The sequence below is a fragment of the Schistocerca americana genome, chromosome 8, assembly GCF_021461395.2.
Source record: "Schistocerca americana isolate TAMUIC-IGC-003095 chromosome 8, iqSchAmer2.1, whole genome shotgun sequence".
In the NCBI taxonomy this organism is placed as follows: domain Eukaryota; kingdom Metazoa; phylum Arthropoda; class Insecta; order Orthoptera; family Acrididae; genus Schistocerca; species Schistocerca americana.
Window position 1 is genome coordinate 351,794,423 of NC_060126.1, and position 19,523 is coordinate 351,813,945.

At 39.8% G+C, this 19,523-nt stretch overlaps 1 protein-coding gene across 1 annotated transcript in view; it reads right to left on the reverse strand.

The window, feature by feature from the left end:
- Window positions 1-19,523, reverse strand: part of LOC124545298 (LIM domain kinase 1) — a 181,397-nt gene that overhangs the window by 73,226 nt on the left and 88,648 nt on the right. The window contains exon 7 of the mRNA XM_047124194.1: window positions 3,092-3,224. Coding sequence (XP_046980150.1) covers window positions 3,092-3,224 — 133 coding nt within the window. The remainder of the gene's footprint in view (window positions 1-3,091; window positions 3,225-19,523) is intronic.

Here is a 19,523-nt window from a genome sequence, read left to right on the forward strand (position 1 = left end):
ACGGCACAGGAGATTTGTTTTAGTAAACTGTTGGGAGGATAATTACGGTCAGTGATGGCTTCAGCGAGATCCTCGTATTTCGAGGAGGAATGCTCGTCACTGGAGATTCGATGACCGCAGGTGGCTAGTCTGTACGGAAGGGACTAATTGGTATGGAACTGGTGACAGCTGTCAAAGTGGAGGTATTGGTGGTGGTTAGTACGTTTGATATGAACAGAGGTATTGATGTAGCCATCTTTGAGATGGAGGTCAACATCTGGGAAGTTGGCTTGTTGGGTTGAGTAGGACCAGGTAAAGCAAATGGAGGAGAAGTTGAGGTTTCTGGAGGAATGTGGAAAGTGTGTCTTCACCTTTGATCCAGATAGCAAAGATGTCATTAATGAATCTGAACCAGGTGAGGGGTTTAGGATTTTGGGTTGGAAGGATTCCTCTAGATGGCCCATGAATAGGTTGGTATAGGATGGTGCCATGTGAGTGCCCATAGCTCTACCCCGTATTTGTGTGTATGTAATGCCTTCAAAGGAGAAGTGATTGTGGGTGAGGATATAGTTGGTCATGGCGACTAGGAATGAGGTTGTTGGTTTGAAATCCGTTGGGCGTTGAAACAGGTAATGTTAAGGCCATGGGCATTAGGGATGTTAGTGTACAGGGAGGTGCCATCAATAGTGACGAGCAATGCACCATGTGGTAAAGGTACAGGAACTGTTGAGTCGGTGGAGGAAGTGGTTGGTATCTTTTATATAGGAGGGTTGGCTCTGGGTAAGAGGTTCAAGGTGTTGGTTTACGAGAGCAGAGATTTTCTCAGTGGGGGCACAGTAACCGGCCACAATGGTGTGTACTAGGTGATTAGTTTTATGGGCTTTAAGAAGCATGTAGAAGGTAGGAGTGCAGGTAGTGATAGGGGTGAGCAGAGATATGGACTCCAGGGAGAGGTTCTGGAATAGACCTAAGGATTTGAGTAGTGACTGGATATTCTGCTGGATTACTGGAAAGGGCCATCTGGAGGAATCCTTCCTAAAAACCCAGAATCCCAAACACCTCATCTGGTTCAGATTCATTGATGACATTTTGCTATATGGATCAAAAGTGAGAAGTGAGGGCACCCTATCCACATTCCTCCAGAAACTAAACAACTTCTCCCCCATTTGCGTCACCTAGTCCTACTCAACCCAACAAGCCACCTTCCTAGATGTTGAACTCCACCTCAAAGATTGCTACATCATTACCTCCATGCACATCGAACCTACAAACCATCAGCAATACCTCCCACTTTGACAGCTGCCACCCATTCCATACCAAGAAGTCCGTTCCACACTGCCACGCACCCGCAGTCATGCACTCTGCGGTGATGAGTGGTCCCTCTCTAAACATACCGAGGGTCTCACTGAAGCCTTCACCAACTGTAATTATCCTCCCAACCTAGTGCAAAAACAATTCTCCCGTGCATTATCTTTCCAGTCTCCCACCACCTCCCAAAGTTCCACTGTCCGGCCACAGAGGAGCATTCCCTTCAAAACTTAGTACCACCCACGACTGGAGCAACTGAATTACGTTCTCCACCAGGTTTTCGATTACCTCTCATCGTGCCCTGAAATGAGAAATGCCCACTATTCTTCCCACCCCTCCCACAGTGTTTTCCACCGTCCATTGAACCTATACAACATACTCTTCCATTCTTACACAACCCCCACTCCCAATCACTTACCTCATGGCTCATACCTCTGTAACAGCCCTAGATGCAAGACCTGTCCCACACATCCTCCCACCACCACCTACTCCGTTCCGGTCATTAACATCACCTGTACCATCAAAAGCAGGACTACTTGAGAAACCAGTTATGTGGTCTACAAGCTAAGTTGCAACCACTGTGGTGCATTGTGTGTAGGTATGATAACCAACAAGCTGTCTGTCTGCATGAATGGCCACCGACAAACTGTGGCCAAGAAACAAATTGACCACCCTGTTGCTGAACATGCTGTCAAACATGATATCCTTCATTTCAATGACTGCTTCACAGCCTGTGCCATATGGATCCTTCCCACCAACACCAGCTTTTCTCAACTGCACAGTTGGGAACTTTCCTTGTTCCCATTTCAGCATTACTCAGCCGTCATTCCACCACCACACCCAGTCATTTTATTTCTCTTCTTTTGCACTACTTTCCCACCCCCTCCCCACCTCTCCCCTGCCCTCAGTCTAACCTGCAACACTTCGCTGTCTGCCACCCCTACCATACTACCCCTCCCACTCACTGCTCCCACCTCCTAGTTACCCCACCCAGTCACCACTCCCATCATGCACTGGTGCAGCTGCTCGCAGTGTGGTTTCAGTTGCCTGAGACTGCAGTCGTGTGTTTGAGTTGCAGTTCGCGTGTACGTGCGTGTTGTTGACGAAGCCCTTAATGGCCAAAAGCTATAATTGTGAGAGTCTTTTTGTCATGCCTATCTGCGACTCAGCATCTCCGCTATATAGTGAGTAGCAACTTTCCTTCTCGTAATATAAAAACAATGAATTCTCTGAAACTAAATGTTTCAGAATGGTATAATATGAATGGATTTTCCGGCCACTGTTTAGTAGAACAATTTCATACTAACTAACCAGAAGGCTGTCAATGACCTATAAATGTTTACTGTATCTTACATGTACTGCAGAAGATTAGCAGTCCATTCATGATTGTGAACGTAATGTTAACATATCTTGTTGCAGCTTGAAAATGAATAGAAATGTCAATATCTCACAGTAAGAAAAGTATTAACACGTAGCTGTAAAAACAGAATAATTTATGTCACACTAAATGCTTCTCCCCATTCACATTAAGCAACCAATATTTTTTTTTATTTTTTTTTATTTTTTATTTATTTTTTAGATGAATGGTAAGAATCGACCCCCCCTCCAACCACACACACACACACACACACACACACACACACACACACACACACACACAGAGAGAGAGAGAGAGAGAGAGAGAGAGAGAGAGAGAGAGAGATTAAAATAATTGGCACAGTTTAATCTTCACCACTTCATAGTATGTAGAATTATTTTTTTAAAAAATAATGATAATGAAATCAGCAAATATTCTTCATATTACCTGGAGCACAGTGTCTGAATAACGAATCAGGTTTTCTATATTTTCAATTGGCTGGTCCTTCACTGGAGTTCCATTTACTTCCAATATTCTATCTCCAATGTGAAGGGACATCAAATCACTGCTCATGTCCAGCCTGCAATAATGATTTTGATTGTTTATTATGAAAGATTTGGGGAAACAGTGCTGAAGTAGTTACAGTTCTATTTCACACATGAAACAGGATAGCTTACAGGTAACACACTCTGTTCAGTACGTCATGAGGAATGACATTTCAAATGTGACATTTAATAAAACATGATAAATCATTGCAGCTTGCATTCATCAAGGTTTGAGGACATCACAGCACAAATTTTCCACTTGTTAATGTATGTTGACGTTAGTAAGGAACTAAATTTGTTATCTATTATAGACTAATCTTAGAGCTGAACACTCCTTAAAAGAAAGGAGCACCTCAGTTCAGGTATCATTCTCAGTAAACCAGTTCTACCCTGCCATTAAGGTTAATGTTAATGTGAACTTTACTGATGAAGTATTTAATTCATTCAGAAATAAACCTCAGGCTTTGTTCAACCCACCAAACAGTTTCCTGTAAAGTTGCCAGTGCTGCAGATTATAGAGGAAGAGAACAGTATGGTGTTTGGAACAGCAGAAAAAGAGGTTTCTAAAACGAACTGACGAACAAATTTTCTCAATGGCAGGAGTCAAAGTCCTTCAACAGCACACAGTTGTATGTGCTCTTTAACATCTACAACCATTCTAACAGTCAAAAAATTTCAAAGCATACCTTGTGATGTGGCCCACATATGGATAATACAACACACAATTCAATCATTTTGGATATATGAACAAATGACATACATCAGGTATTAGACTATCCCCTCCATCACCTTTACTTACTTCACACAGCTGCCACCAACACTATTTGAATATAAACATTTGCACCAACCTAATAAGTCTGCTTATCTAATTCTGGGAACAACCAACCGGGCACCTTGCTTGACAATATATCATGGATCCTTTAGCCAGAAAAATTTACAAACAACAGAAATACGATTCACAAACTTCCCTACATAGCTAAAAAAGTGGAAAGATGAGCTGCATTTGGAAAAGCAATCACTTAGTATCCAAAAAAACAAATATATAAAGGACATTATTGTAAAAAAAAAGGAACTACGAATGATCACACAAGACATTGCTCATACTCTCCTCTTATCAATACTTCTCAAAGTGCTAGTAAATACCCTTACGAGTTAGTCTGCACAATCTGAGAAAATCTATGATGCAGAAAAGGCCAGATTTTTGAAAGAATGTTGATGAATTATGTGACGGATGTGAAACTCTGATGCTCTCCTATATGGAACCTACTCACACCCAAAATAACACCAGAACAGAGTATACCTCTTTTTGTCATATTCCTGTAATTGTATAGGTTACTGTCTTCACTTCAGGTGAATGTGCAATTATAATAATTCTGCAATATTGAAGCAAGGTTTGTCTATGAAAACTACATCCCTCCATTCACTTACAGTATGGCCCCAATGTTGTCAAGTCATAAGAAACATGTCCATCTTTGCACTACTGCGAGTGGGACACACACTGCTAGCCATTCGGTCTGTATACCACTGTTGTCTTGCACACAGTGTATGATTTGATCTTGTATTTCAGGCCAGAAACTAGTCCTGCTCGAAGTGCTCTCTCTTGTCAACTTTGTGTTAGTCTATGATGAGCATTTGTTATGTCTAATAATCACCATTATAGCCTAAAAATGACACACTGTAGCACATTCTATGTTGAAAATATGGAGTATCTCTGAGCTGCAAAAAAGTGTCACATTTCTACTCAGCAAGACAGTGTCTCTAGCATGTGTGCGTCATATTATGTAGTAAACCTTGTCCACAGACTACATTTCCCTTACAATTAAAATGGAAATGTGCCTATCCACAGCAAAAAGCATGCCTTCCCTACAAAGCATTGTTTCCACGAAACCCCAGGGGAGTTCACCAAATATTTCAAGGGGTTCACCAAATTTTTTTTTTTCATAATGGTGGATTTTGAGGATCGGATATTATTGTTTCCTTATTTTTGTTGCATTATCACAACATAAATTAATATTTACTGCAAATGCCTGATTCACAGTTATGTAACGAAGTTAGAAATGCATTTAAATTCACTAGAACAAAAATTTAGTCTGCCAGCTTTTTGAGTATTCTAACAATACTAACAACTGTACCATGACCCCATTAAGGAATGGTTATATGGCAGTCAGGCCTTCGATTTTCAACAATAGCCTACTACTTCTTTCCTTGCGGCACATGCAATAAGTTGTCAGTTATGTATCAGAATCTTTTCTGTTTACATCAAAGTGGATAACTGGTTGTAAAGAGAAACAGGGTTCAACAAAATTACAAGTTAGTGTTGTATCAATAGGTCATTAGCTTCTAGTGATGTATGTCAATCTGAAAAAGTGAAGCATGTATAAAGAAAAGAAGTATAACAACAATTACATCAGGTTTGTATTTTCATATATAGGCGACGGACCATCCAAGATCGAAGTGTGTTGTTTGTGGTGAGACTCTTGCTAACAGTAGTCTAACACCTTCCCTACCTAAATACCATTTAGGAACTAAACACATCACCCACATCAACAAATGTGCCTGTGGTGTCGATAGTTCCTATGCCACAGCGTAGGTGCACGCTCGTACAGTGGATGAACTACACCGACTACAGTGCCCTCTCGTCGATGCTGTTTTCAACCCCAACTTGGCTTCTACTTCATAGAGAGGATAGCCATTACAGAATTTGCCTTTGTTAATTCAATGATAGTTTGTCCAACTACTAGTAACTGTTAGCTTTGATACACGGACAACGGCTTCACAACTACGTGCTCATCTTTACCAGAAGTTACGTATATGTCACTGACTAATATTCTCTATTAAATGTGCTTTTACTTTACATGCAGTACTTAAGTGCTTTAACTCTCCTGCTCCTACTCGCTTCCTTCATTCGGCCTATTTTGCAGATCACAGGAGCAAACCCCCATGCTGCCTTCCAGGCGTGATACATAAGTGCCATTCTTTTTTTACATGAAAAGCTAATGAGTGGAAAAACCATTTAACTACTTTTGTATCAGCTGCAAAAAGTGACAATCAGAATGCTCTTCAAACGTCTTATCGCTTTAGCAACAGGATGCCTAAAACTGCAAAACCTCATTCAATAGCTGAAGATCTAGTGCAATTATGTATACATTATTTAGTACAGTGCATGCTTGGAGAATCTTGCACAAAAAAGTCAATATAGTACCACTGTGAAACAATATAGTCAACCACCGAATTAAAGTTGTGCCAAATTATATCAAAAATTTGGAAAAAGTTTGGAAAGAGTATGTGCCAGCCCTTTAGTGATTCAATTTGACAAATCAACTGATGTTGCCAATTCAGCCATTTTGTTACTTTTCATTTGTTATATGAAAGGGGAGCCTGTAAAAAGACGAGTTACAACTGCATACCATTAAGAGAGAGAACTAGGAGGAGGAGATATATTTCAGTTAACTAATTAATACTTTGCGAGAATTCAGTTGACTGGACTCACTGTGTAGCCATTTGCTCAGATAGTGTGAATCTATGACAGGATGGGTTTGTTGCCAAAGAGATATCAGTAGTGCTGAATGCTTCTTGGGCACACTTCTGCATTCACAGACAGGCTCTTGCTCCTAAACACATGCCTGATGGATTGAAATCCATGCTGGTGGATGCAGTGAAAATAATTTAGGCTTGCCCTATAAATTCTGGCATCTCTGCAGAGTTTTGAGAGGAAATGGGAAGCATTTACAAGCTTTTATTGTCTCACACTGAAGTTAGGTGGCTATCTCATGGCAAAACTATTTCCACACTACTTGAGCTTAAAGAAGTAGTCAACGTTTTTCTCACCAGCTGTGCCTTTCACAAAGCAAATTGCATGGAAGACGAAGTCTGGCTTCAGGTTTGAGATTATCTGGTAAAAATTTTCTCAAAAATTAACAGCTTAATCTTGTCTCGCCATGGGTCTAATATAAATGATTGTATTGTGCAAAATCATATCAGATCACTCATTGAAAAACTTAATTTTTGGGAAATGTGTTGCAATAGGAATCTAACAGGGTGCTTTGACACCCATCACAACTTCCTAGTGGAAAATCAATGTCAAGAACACGGTTGCAGAGTATTTGCAGAGATTTGGAAAAAGTCTTACAGAATATTTCCCTGCTATACCCAATAATAACAACTGAGTCCAAATCACTTTGAAGAGTCAACAATTTTAGAATCCACATTAAGCATAAATGAAAAAGAGCAGCTTCTTCAAATTTTCATTAATTTTCAATTACAAAAAAGTTATAAATCATTGTCATTAATTGAAGAATGGAAAATAAATGATGGAATGTAACAATATTGTGAAAAGGAAAGTTGCCACTCACCATATAGGAGAGATGCCGAGTCGCAGATAGGCACAACAAAAAGACTATCACAAATATATCTTTCTGCCAATAAGGCCTTCGTCAAAATTAGAACCCCCCCCCCCCCCCCCCACACACACACACAAGTGCAACCCGCACATGCACGACTGCAGTCTCAGCCAACTGAGGCCACGTTGCGAGCAGCAGCACCAGTGGCAACTTGGTGGGGGTAGGAGGAGGCTGGGGCGGGGAAGGTGAGGGATAGCAGGGCAGGGGTGGCGGACAGTGACATGCTGTGGACAGCACGAGGTGGAAAGACGATAGGGCAGCTATGCACAGTCGGGAGGTCAGATGGAGGACAATGGAGAGGTATGAAAGGGGGGAGGGGGGGTAGGAGCAATAAAGGAAAAGGAGAGAAGTAAAAAGAAAGGGTGCGATGGAGGACTGAGGGCTGTATAATGCTGGAATGGGAGAGGACAATGACTAAAAAAGGTTGAGGCCAAGAGCATTATTAAGTTCCCACCTGCGCAGTTCAGAAAATCTGGTGCTGGTGGGAAGGATCCACATGGTACAGACTGTGAAGCAGTGATTGAAAGTGAAGGATGTCATGTTTGGCTCAGCAACAGTGGGGTCCACTTGCTTCTTGGCCAAGACAGTTTGTTCGTTGTATTGCCTACATAGAAAGCAGCACAGTGGTTGCAGCTTAGCTTGTACATCACATGACTGGTTTCACAGGTAGCCCTGCCTTTGATGGGTTTGGTGATGTTTGTGACGAGATTGAAGTAGGTTGTGGTGGAAGGATGTAAAGGACAGGTCTTGCATGTACGTGTATTACAGTGGTATGAGCCATGAGGTAAGGGGTTGGGAGCAGGTGTTGTGTAGCGATCAACAATAATTGCGTAGGTTCAGTAGATGGTGGAATACCACTGTGGGAGGGGTGGGAAGGATAGGGGCAGAACATTTCCCATTTCATTTCAGGACACAAAAAGAGGTAGTTGAAACCCTGGTGGAGAATGTAATTCAGTTGCTCCAGTCCTGGGTGATACTAAGTTATGAGGGAAATGCTCCTTTGTGGCCTGGGATTGCTGATAATAAATTAGTAATTACTGTTGCACCTCAGAATGATATTTGACCTCAAGGTAAAACATATCCTATAAATGCAGTTGCTATAACTAAAAATAGGATTACTGTACCAATTATTCAGGTGTGTATGTATATATAAGATCCGTAGTAAATTCCTCGTCCTACATGTAAATAAATACAAATAAAAAATATAGAAGCTCCATTTGCATGTAAGGTTCGAATAATTCAGCCATTATTTACGTCTCGGCAGATGTGAACTACACTACTAAATGCTATTTCAATATTTGATGTATAATGTATAGCTAAAAATAGTCCAGTTACAATTTGAATTACCAAACATAGCCCTAGTAGGGACCCAAAATTCCATCAAAATGAAATATTTGTTGGTGCGGGTAAATCAACTAAAGAGTTATTAATGATTTTAATTAAAGGATGTCTCAATCGTAAGGGTTTATTCATTAGTAAATTATCTTATTTTACGAATAGGCCCCTGGTTAATGTTGGTGATTTTAACAACTGCTAATAGTGCTAAAAATAAATAAATTATTATTATTATTGTAATAATGAATGTTGGTCTATTATATAGTTTTTCTAAAGATATTGTTATTTCTTGATAATTGATTCAATTATCAATATTTATAGTTTCAGTATTTTTGAAAAAGTCTATAAATATTGATATATCTAAAATAATTAATGTTGATATGATAAATATTCATATTGTTAAGGTAATAATTATTGTAATTGATTTAGGTTGAAATATTTCGTTTGATGCAATTCTCGTAATATAAATAAATAGGACTAATATACCACCAAGAAATGTTAAAAATAAAATATATGATAACCAATATCTTTCCATTATTGTTCCTGTTATTAATCCAATTAGAAAAGTTTGTAGGATAATGAAAAGCATTATTGATATTGGGTGTCTTAATTTAATAAAATTAATATTTATTACGTTTGATAGTGATATAATTATTATTTTGATCATTTCAGGGGTTAGGTTATTTAAAATATCGGTTTTGGGGACCGATGATGGAGAGCTTTCCACCTCTGAAGTTTTAAAAGCGGGGCCAGACTTATTTCCGGTTTACAAGACCGGCGTTTTTTTTAAACTATTAAAACTAATGTTTATATTCTCTGTCTTTACTTCTTTATTGATTTATTTTGCTGGTGTTTATGTTTTTTCTTCTAAATGTAAGCATTTATTAATGGTTCTTTTGAGATTAGAATATATTGTTCTTTCTTTATTTATGTTGGTTATTGTTTTTCTTATTGAGTTTGATTATGATTATTTTTTTCCTGTCATTTTTTTGGTTTTTTCTGTTTGTGAAGGTGCTTTAGGTCTTTCTATTTTAGTTTCAATAATTCGTTCTCATGGTAATGATTTTTTTAATTCTTTTGGTTTATCTTTATGTTAAAGTATTTATTTATAACTATTTTTTTGATCCCTCTTTGTTTAGTTAATAATTGTTGATGGTTGGTTCATTCTTTAAAGTTTCTGTCTAGTTTTGTTTTTATGATTTGTGTTTATTCATATGCAGATTTAAATATGATTAGATATTATTTTGGTATTGATTATTTTTCTTTTAGTTTGATTCTGCTTAGTTTTTGAATTTGTTCTTTAATAATTACTGCTAGAGGTTCAGTTTATTTAAGTTCTTATCATTCTAATTTTTTTGTTTTTATAGTTTTAATTTTAATGATTATGCTTTATTGTTCATTTGCTAGATTGAGTCTTCTTTCTTTTTATATTTTTTTTTTGAGGCTAGATTGGTTCCTACTTTACTTTTGATTTTGGGTTGAGGCTATCAACCTGAACGGTTGCAGGCTGGTGTTTATTTAATTTTTTATACTCTGGTTGCTAGATTGCCTTTATTATTAGTGTTATTTAGGGTGGTCAGTCACTCCTCAAATCCTTAGGCCCATCGCAGAACCCCTCCCTGGAGTCCATCTCGCTGCTCACCTCTACCACTCCCTGCACTCTTCACCTTCTACATGCTTCCGAAAGTCCATAAACCAAACCGCCCAGGACGCCCCACTGTGGCCCCCACTGAAAGAGTCTCTGCTTTCATAAGCAACACCTTCAACCTATTACCCGGAATCTAACCTCCTATATTAAAGATACCAACTATTTCCTCCATCACTCTCCACAGTTCCTGTCCTTTTACCAAATGGTGCCCTCCTCATCACTATTGATGCCACCTCCCTTTACACTAATACCCACTACCTGTGAAACCAGTCATGTGACCTACACGCTAAGCTGCAACCACTGTGCTGCATTCTACGTGGGCATGACACAACCAACAAGCTGTCTGTCCGCATGAATGGCCAGCGACAAACTGTGGCCAAGAAACAAATTGACCACACTGTTGCTGAATACACTGCGAAACATGATATCTTTACTGCTTCATGGCCTGAGCCATATGGTCCTTCCCATTAACACAACCTTTTCGGAATTGCCCAGGTGGGAACTTTTCGTGCAATATATCCCCCGTTCCCGTAACCCTCTGGTCTCAACCTTCGTCAGTCACTGTCCTCACCCATCCAGCCCCTTCCCTATTCCCATTCTAGCACTACACAGCCCTCATTCCTCCATCACACCCCATCTTTTTACTTTTATTCTTTTCTGCTATTGCCACCCCCACCCCTCACCACCTATCTGCTACCCTCCTCCTAACCTCCCGACTGGGCATGGCTGCCCTACCCTCTTTCCACCTCATCCCTGCTGACTCCCCAACAGCATGTCACTATCTGCCACCCTTACCCTGCTGTCCCTCCCACTCCCCACTCCAGCCTCCTCCTCCCCCACCCAGCTGCCACTCCAATCATGCACTGGTGCTGCTGCTCGCAGTGTGATCTCAGATGCCTGAGACTGCACTCGTGTGTGTGAGTTGCATTTGTGTGTGTATACGTGTGTGTTTTGTCGAATTTTGATGAAGGCCTTATTGGCCAAAAGCTATATTTGCGACAGTCTTTTCGTTGTGGTATCTGCGACTGAGCATCTCTGCTACATGGTTTGTCATTAATTGGTTTTTGGTTAACTTTAAGAGAGTTCCCAATGTTAGTGAATACAGCCATAATGGCTTTATTACCCTTTTTATCCACCCATTTGTGCAAAAAGTCATTTTCTTCCTATGCCTGTTTAAAAGGTAAATACAGATACAGGCTTTGTACTGAAAGTAATTTCAGACTTTATTTATCTTCAGTGATTCGTGACTTCAAAACTCTGTGCCATAGAAAGCAGGTGCAACCTTCTCACTGAATTCCAAGGAAGAGATGAGTAATTACAACAGAAACATGTATTTATTATTGCAACTAGGCCTACACATTGTGTAACTTTTAAGCAGTAACGGTCAATTACCACCTGTTGAGGAATCTTTATGACTAATCACGGCACTATTCTCATTTCTGCTACTTTTGATCACTAGTGTATCTGACAAAGTTCTGACAGCTTCTCTGTGTGGTGTCTTATAGGCATTAGTAGTGTAGAAGATTAAGACTAATGCAAGTGTAGTCTGGTGACTTACTACATCATCACTGTTATTATTTTATTACATTATCACACACATTACAGGCCTTTTATCAGACCACGAGAAACACTCTTGACTACTTGTTCTTCCTGTTCTTCCAGTACTCCTTCAACCGTTCACTAAAACGCTTTCTTCCTTTCACTTCGGCCTTTGGGCTTTAGGTGCTGTTTTCTCTGACATCACTTCCCACTTGTGCACCTTGTGTCTATAGACGTCTAGGTCCATGACGTCCGCTGAAGCTATCTGAGCTCTTTCCAGATCAATTCTGACTTGTGTCATCCAGGGTGTAGTGGTCTTGAGTGTCTGTATGTACTGAGGATTCTGTTGGTGAGTCTGGTCTGTGGGAGTCTGTTTGTGTGTCCATAAAATTTTAGTCACCTCTTTCTAATGTCCGCTGCAACGTTGGAGAACTTCTCTGAGGTGCCCCTCGAGTGAAGCCTGTATCCATTGTCCATGAGTTTTGGCCCAATAATTTTTCTAATGATTTTTCTTTCCTGTGTGAGAATGTTCTCAAGGTCGACCTTTGTGTGTAACATCAGTCTCTCACTGGTGTATTCTCACTGGTGTATAGCACCTCAGGTTTGATTACAATGTTGTAGTGACAAGTTTTGGTGCAGATGGGCAGACATTTCTGGTTGTAAATACCCCGTGTTTTGTATAAGGCTCTCTTCATTTTCAATAACCTAGTGTTCTGGGCAATTTTCACCTTTCCTGTCGGTTCGAACTCTTCACCTACGTACTTAAGGTGTGTGACCCTGCTGATCATGCCATACTTTGTATTCAAATTTGGAATGTTTAATTTCATGCAGAAGAACTCCATTTTCTGAAAGGAAATCTGTAGCTCTACCTTTTTCTGCACACACTGAGTGCTTCTACCTGTCTGATTGCTGCAGTTTCGTTATCCGTGAGTAGTGCCAAATGGTCTGCGAAGGCTAGACAGCCGACCTCCAGCTTGTCCTTGGGTCTTCCAAGTCGCACAGGCTTCCAATGGCCTTGTATTTGCAACTCTTTCTCCCATTCCTTGATGACTTTATCCAGCACTAAGTTGAAGAGGACCGGTAAGAGTCTGTCACCTTGGCGAATGCCTGTCTTGATCTCAAAGGGTTTGGAGATTTCCCCCTTGAACTTCACCTTAGATGTCGTGTCTGTCAGTGTCTGTCTGATCCGTCGCCGTGTCTTGCTGTCCAAACCCTGTTCATGTAGAATGTTTAACAATGACTGGTGGTTGATGGAGTCCTGTGCCTTCTTGAAGTCAATGAAGGTGCATGTGACTTGACTATTCCTGAGGGCTTTGATTTTCAGAGTAGTCTTCAGAGTGAAGATTTGTTCTGTGCAGGAGTGATCAGGGAAGAAGCCTGCTTGGTACTTGCCGATCTTATGTTCCAGTTGGTTCTATGTTCTTTGGAGTAGGCAAGCTGAAGTACCTTGTATGTGACTTGTATTAGTGAGGTGCTCCTGTAATTGTTCACATCTGTAGGCTCACCCTTTTTGGGCAGAGGATGGATCAGTGTGCATTTCCAGTCGTCTGGCAACATTTGTGATGTCCATATGTCTCTGATGATCTGTGCGAGTTCTCTGAGAGTTTGGTCCGAGGCTTTTCAGTAGTTCGGCCACTATACCATCTTCACCAGATGTCCTGTTGTTTTTGAGGCTGAGGATGTGCCTGTGGACTTCCTCTTGTGTCGGGGGTAGTGAGCCTGTGTGTCTGTCTGTAGGTTCTTCATCTGGGAATCTCTCTCTGAGTTCTGGGCAGAAGAGAAGTACTGTGCCAGTACCTTACAATTCTCTTTATCCGTCAGTGACAATTTTCTGCCACTATTTCTAAAGCAGAGGTTCGGTGGCGTGTATCCTCAGATGTGCCCTGCGAACATCCTGTAGAAGTCCCTTGTGTTGTAGTTGCGGAAGTTGTCCTCTACAAAGTCTAGCTGTTCCTTCAGGTATTTCCTCTTTGATTGTCTCATAATTTTTACTGTTGTCTTTCATGTTTCGTTGAACACCTGTAAATTTTCTGGGGACTTGTTACTGTTGTATTTCTGGTATGGCAATTTCCTGGTGACGAGTGCATTCTCACAATCAGTGTCCCACCAAGGGTGCTTTGTATTCTTCTTCTGAGGAATGAGGGCTTGTGCTGAGGCCTTACTGTGTAGTGTTTTTCCGTAAGTTTAATCAACACAATACATACACAACAGACTTTAGTCACCAATAATATATTCTCCTTCACTATTTAAAACAGCTTGCCAATGCTGTGGTAACTTCTCAATTCCACAACTGTAGAAATTATGTGGTTCTGAGGTGAAGAACTCATTGAGCCATGTTCGGAATGCATTTTCAGCCAGAAAGGAAGGTCCTTGAAGGTTGTTCAACACAGTGAAAATGGTGAAAACCTGAGATTGCAAGATCAGGTGAATAAAGTGGGTGCAGAATGACTTCCTAACCCAACTCCTTTATAGTGTTTTTTGTCAGTCTAGCAGAATATGGGAAGGGATTACTGTTGAGTAGCATCACTTTACGCAGTCTTCCTGGTCGCTGTTCTTGCATTGCATCCACAAGGCATCTCAGTTGCTGACAATAAATGTCAGGGGAGGTGCTTCTTTGTTTGAGCTCAACTATGCCTTTCTTTTCCTGATGTTAGCATAAAAACACCATTTCTCATCATCAGTAATAATACAGGATAGAAATGTCGGTGTTGTTCACGAGACAACTGATGACGAGCAAGCAGGTGCACATATGTCCACCTGCTAATATTTGTGATTTTGGCTCAGAGCATGCAGTACCCATACACCCGATATTTGAATCTTCCCCAATGCATACAAATGTCGCATGGTGGTGGAATGATCAGAGTTGATAACACTTGCCAATTTGCCGGTTTTCGAGTAAACTGACTTGGATCATTGTTGATTAACGCATTTAAATGATCTCTTTCAAAGCCAGAATGTCAAAACAATCCTCCCTAAAATAAGAAAACAATTTTCTTGCCAGGCTTTGTGCAATGGAATTATCCTCATACACGGCGTAAATGTTTCTGACCATCTTTGCTGCTGTCACCTATCTATGGAACTCAAACAGAAGAATGTGTCAGAAATGTTATGATTTCTCCAATTTGCACACCATTTTCCACAGCTCCACTCACCCTCTCCAAATGATAAAATGACAATATGCAAGCTTAAGACAACAGTGAACTACAAATAAAAAATGACAATTAAAAAAAAAAAAAACCACACAGTAATATGAATTCTACATGCAGAACAAACACAGTAACTTATGCATCAATCTATCATCATCATCATCATCATCATCATCATCATCATCAATACTATTATGACACAGTAATTGTTTCAAAAGGTAGTAGAACAGTAAAAATACATATTTATGTAACAACCTTCCTTACCAAATTCAGCTAACTGAATGAGCTGTTAAATGAGAGAAACCATTTGCTTTTAATATGTAATAAGCAAAATAGCTGATAAATTATTTGTTTTATAATTGCCGGCCGAAGTGGCCGTGCGGTTAAAGGCGCTGCAGTCTGGAACCGCAAGACCGCTACGGTCGCAGGTTCGAATCCTGCCTCGGGCATGGATGTTTGTGATGTCCTTAGGTTAGTTAGGTTTAACTAGTTCTAAGTTCTAGGGGACTAATGACCTCAGCAGTTGAGTCCCATAGTGCTCAGAGCCATTTGAACCATTTTTTGTTTTATAATTATTCAAAGCACTATATGTGAAAGACAAAGCATTAGCACCTGTTCTCCATCGACTATCAAATTTTCTGTCCTTTCTTTTCAAATCAGTGTAATGCTTCACAAATGATGACTTATTAGTATACTGTTGGTCATTTTAAGTCTGGCTCCTAGCTTCACTGTGCTGCTTGTGCACTCTTATTCTTAATTAATCACGTAAACCCCCTCAGACCATTATTAAATCCTTGTCCTGCCTGTGCCCAATCATAGTCTTCCTCATTAGATGTGGTCTGATCTCAAAATGGATTCCTTTAAACTGATAGTTCACTCTTGGGATCAAATAGGGAATTAACTTTACAGACTAAATGTTCGCCAGCCGAATAATTCCTTCGGATTCTGAAGGATAAAATAGTAATGATATGAAAAAGACTAAGTTAATTATTGAAAAAGAAGGTAAGTATTACCTTTTAGGAGCACATGTAGCTCCTTCTCTGACAGACAAGGATTTTCATTCATTGTGTACCATGTGATTACTTTTTTCAAATAAAAACACTGATTCAACCTTATGTAAAACTTGAGAAAGTCAGTGTTTCTACTTGATAACATTTTATAGAGCAGTTACATGGTGACAATAATAATTATGATAGGACGACATTGTTATCAGGAGAAACGAAACTGGTGTTCTACGGATCGGAGCACGGAATGTCAAATCCCTTAATAGGGCAAGTAGGTTAGAAAATTAAAAGAGGGAAATGGATAGGTTAAAGTTAGATATAGTGGGGATTAGGGAAGTTCGGTGGTAGGAGGAACAGGACTTCTGGTCAGGTGAACACACAGTTATAAATACAAAATCAAATAAGGATAATGCAGGAGTAGTTTTAATAATAATAATAATAATAATAATAAAATAGGAAGCGGACAAGCTACTATGAACAGCATAGTGAACGCATTACTGTAGCCAAGATAGATATGAAGCCCACATCTACCACAGTGGTAGAAGTTTATATGCCAACTGGGGAGGCAGATGATGATAAGATTGAAGAGATGTATAATGTGATCAAAGAAATTACTCAGATAAGGGAGATAAAAATTTAATAGTCATGGGGGATGGAATTCAATAGCAGGAAAAGGAAGAGAAGGAAAAGTATTAAGTGAATATGGACTGAAGGTAAGGAATGAAAGAGGAAGCTGCATGGTAGAATTTTGCACAGAGTACAACTTTATCATAGCTAACACTTGATTTAAGGATCATGAAAGAAGGTTGTATACATGGAAGAGGCCTGGAGAAACTGGAAGGTTTAAGACTGATTTATATAATGGCAAGAAAGAGATTGAGGAACCAGGTTTTAAATTATAAGACATTTCCAGGGGCAGATGTGGACACTCACCACAATTTATTGGTTATGAACTGTAGATTAAAACTGAAGGAACTGCAAAAAGGAAGGAATTTATGGAGGTGAGACCTGGATAGACTGAAAGAACTGGAGGTTGTGGAGAGAGCATTTGGGAACAACTGACAAGAACAGGGGAAAGAAATACAATAGAAGAAGAATGGGTAGCTTTGAGAGATGAAATAGTGAAGACAATCAAGTAGGTAAAAAGATGAGAACTAGTAGATATCCTTTGGTAACAAAAGAGATATGGAATTTAACTGATGAAAGGATAAAATATAAAAATGCAGTAAATGAAGAAGGTAAAAAGGAACACAAACGTCTCAAAAATGAGATAGCCAGGAAGTGCAAAATGGCTAAGCAGGGACAACTAGAGGACAAATTTAACAATGTAGGAGCATATATCCCTAGGGATAAGGTACATACTGCCTACGGGAAAATTAAACAGACCTTTGGAGAACAGGGAATCCAAATATCAGGAGCTCGGATAGAAAACCAGTCATAAGCCAAGAAGGGAAAGCAGAAATGTGGAAGGAGTACATAGAGGGTCTGTAGATAGGCAATGTACTTGAGAGCAATATTGTGGAAATGGAAGAATACTTAGATGAAGATGAAATGGGAGATGTGATACTGCGTGAAGAATTTGGCAGAGCACTGAAAGACCTTAAGTCAAAACAAGACCCCAGGAGTAGGCAAGAGTATGCCATGACAAAACTCTTCCATCGGCACCAGCTGGATGCACAATGCCCGTGCTGCAGTTCAGCAGGTGCACTAGGTTGAGGTAGGGGTTATGTTGGGTGGAGTAGGAAAGGGGGGGGGGGGGGGAGGCAGAGGAGGCAGAAAGAGGGGTTGGGGTTGGTAGTTAGCAGCACACACAAAGTGATGAGGATGTTAACTAGGAGGGGTGACAGGAAGGAGGAAAGGTAAACAGTTAGGTGGGGTGTGTAGGGACAATGTGTTACCAGCCATTGAAGCCAGAACTATTACCAGAGCGAAGCTGTATTGCAAGGATAGCTCCCATCTGTATAGTTTGCAGAAGGTGATGATGGGATAAGGATATAGATGTCCCGAGTTTTGAAGCAATCATGAAAATTGAGCAATGCTATGCTCAGCTGCATGTTGTGTCACTAGTTGGTCAATTTTATTCTTGGCAACAGTTTGACAGTTATCATTCATCCTGGTAGACAACTGATTGGTAGTCACACCAATATACAAAGCTGTGCACAGTGTTAGCAGCAGAGATGGTTTACGAATGGCTACTTTCACTTATGGCCCTGCCTCTGATGGGTTAGGGTAAGCCTGTGACAAGACGAGCATGAAGTGTTGAGGGGGTGGATTAGGCAGGTTTTGCAACTCACTTTTCCACATGGATATGATACCTGTGGCAAGATGTTTGGAATGGAAGAATATGAAAACTTATGTTGAGGAGATGGTACAGTAACAACAGTCCGAGTATTTTTGTAAACGTTGTATAATTAAAGAAATTAATTAGAAACAGACAGTAAGTAAAGAAAATAATGACATTCCTGCAGTAACAAGATGAACCATATAACGAAATTCCAGGTACTGTATGAGGAGGAGAAGTATGTCAAAGATTATAGCATTTCAACTTCAACATACACTATATGGTCAAAACCATGGAGAAATAAAGGGATCTAGAACAAAAATTACAGTGTCTTCGAGAGAAGAAAGTTCTCCAATACTAGAATATTTCTGTAATTTTTCTGCTTCTAAAAAAAAAAAAAAAAAGGGGAGAAAGAAAGAAACGCTGTAGACCTATAGACCTAACAGCCTTCTCCCCTTTCTACAATGTATATAATTTTCACTACAATTACAGCCAACTTCAATGAAATATCATTGAATTTCAAACATGCCAAGGAACAAGCTGGTTTTAAAAGTGGATACAGCAAAATCATGTAGTTATTAGAAAAGCTTTTGACAGAGTTTCAATAAATTTTATACTAGCAGACTACAGGAAACACAGCACTGATACAGTGTAGAATATATACATCAGTGTTACAGCTTCTATAACATTTCATCAGGACTGTAGGAAATTCAGAATCTAAAGAGTTTGGCAAGGATTTCTTTCCCTCCAATACTATTCTCAGCACTCCTTCAGGAATTCATACATTCCTAAACTTGGTATCTAAAATATTACCTGGTAGTGGAACATGTATGAACCACCATCTTTTTGCTGCTTTCATTGTACCACATGCCTTTATTGCAAGTGAACTTTGACAATAAACATTAAAACTTAATACACCTACTTTTGAAGTAGGTCTGAAAAATTATTACAGAACTAAAATAACACACACAAAATAAAATA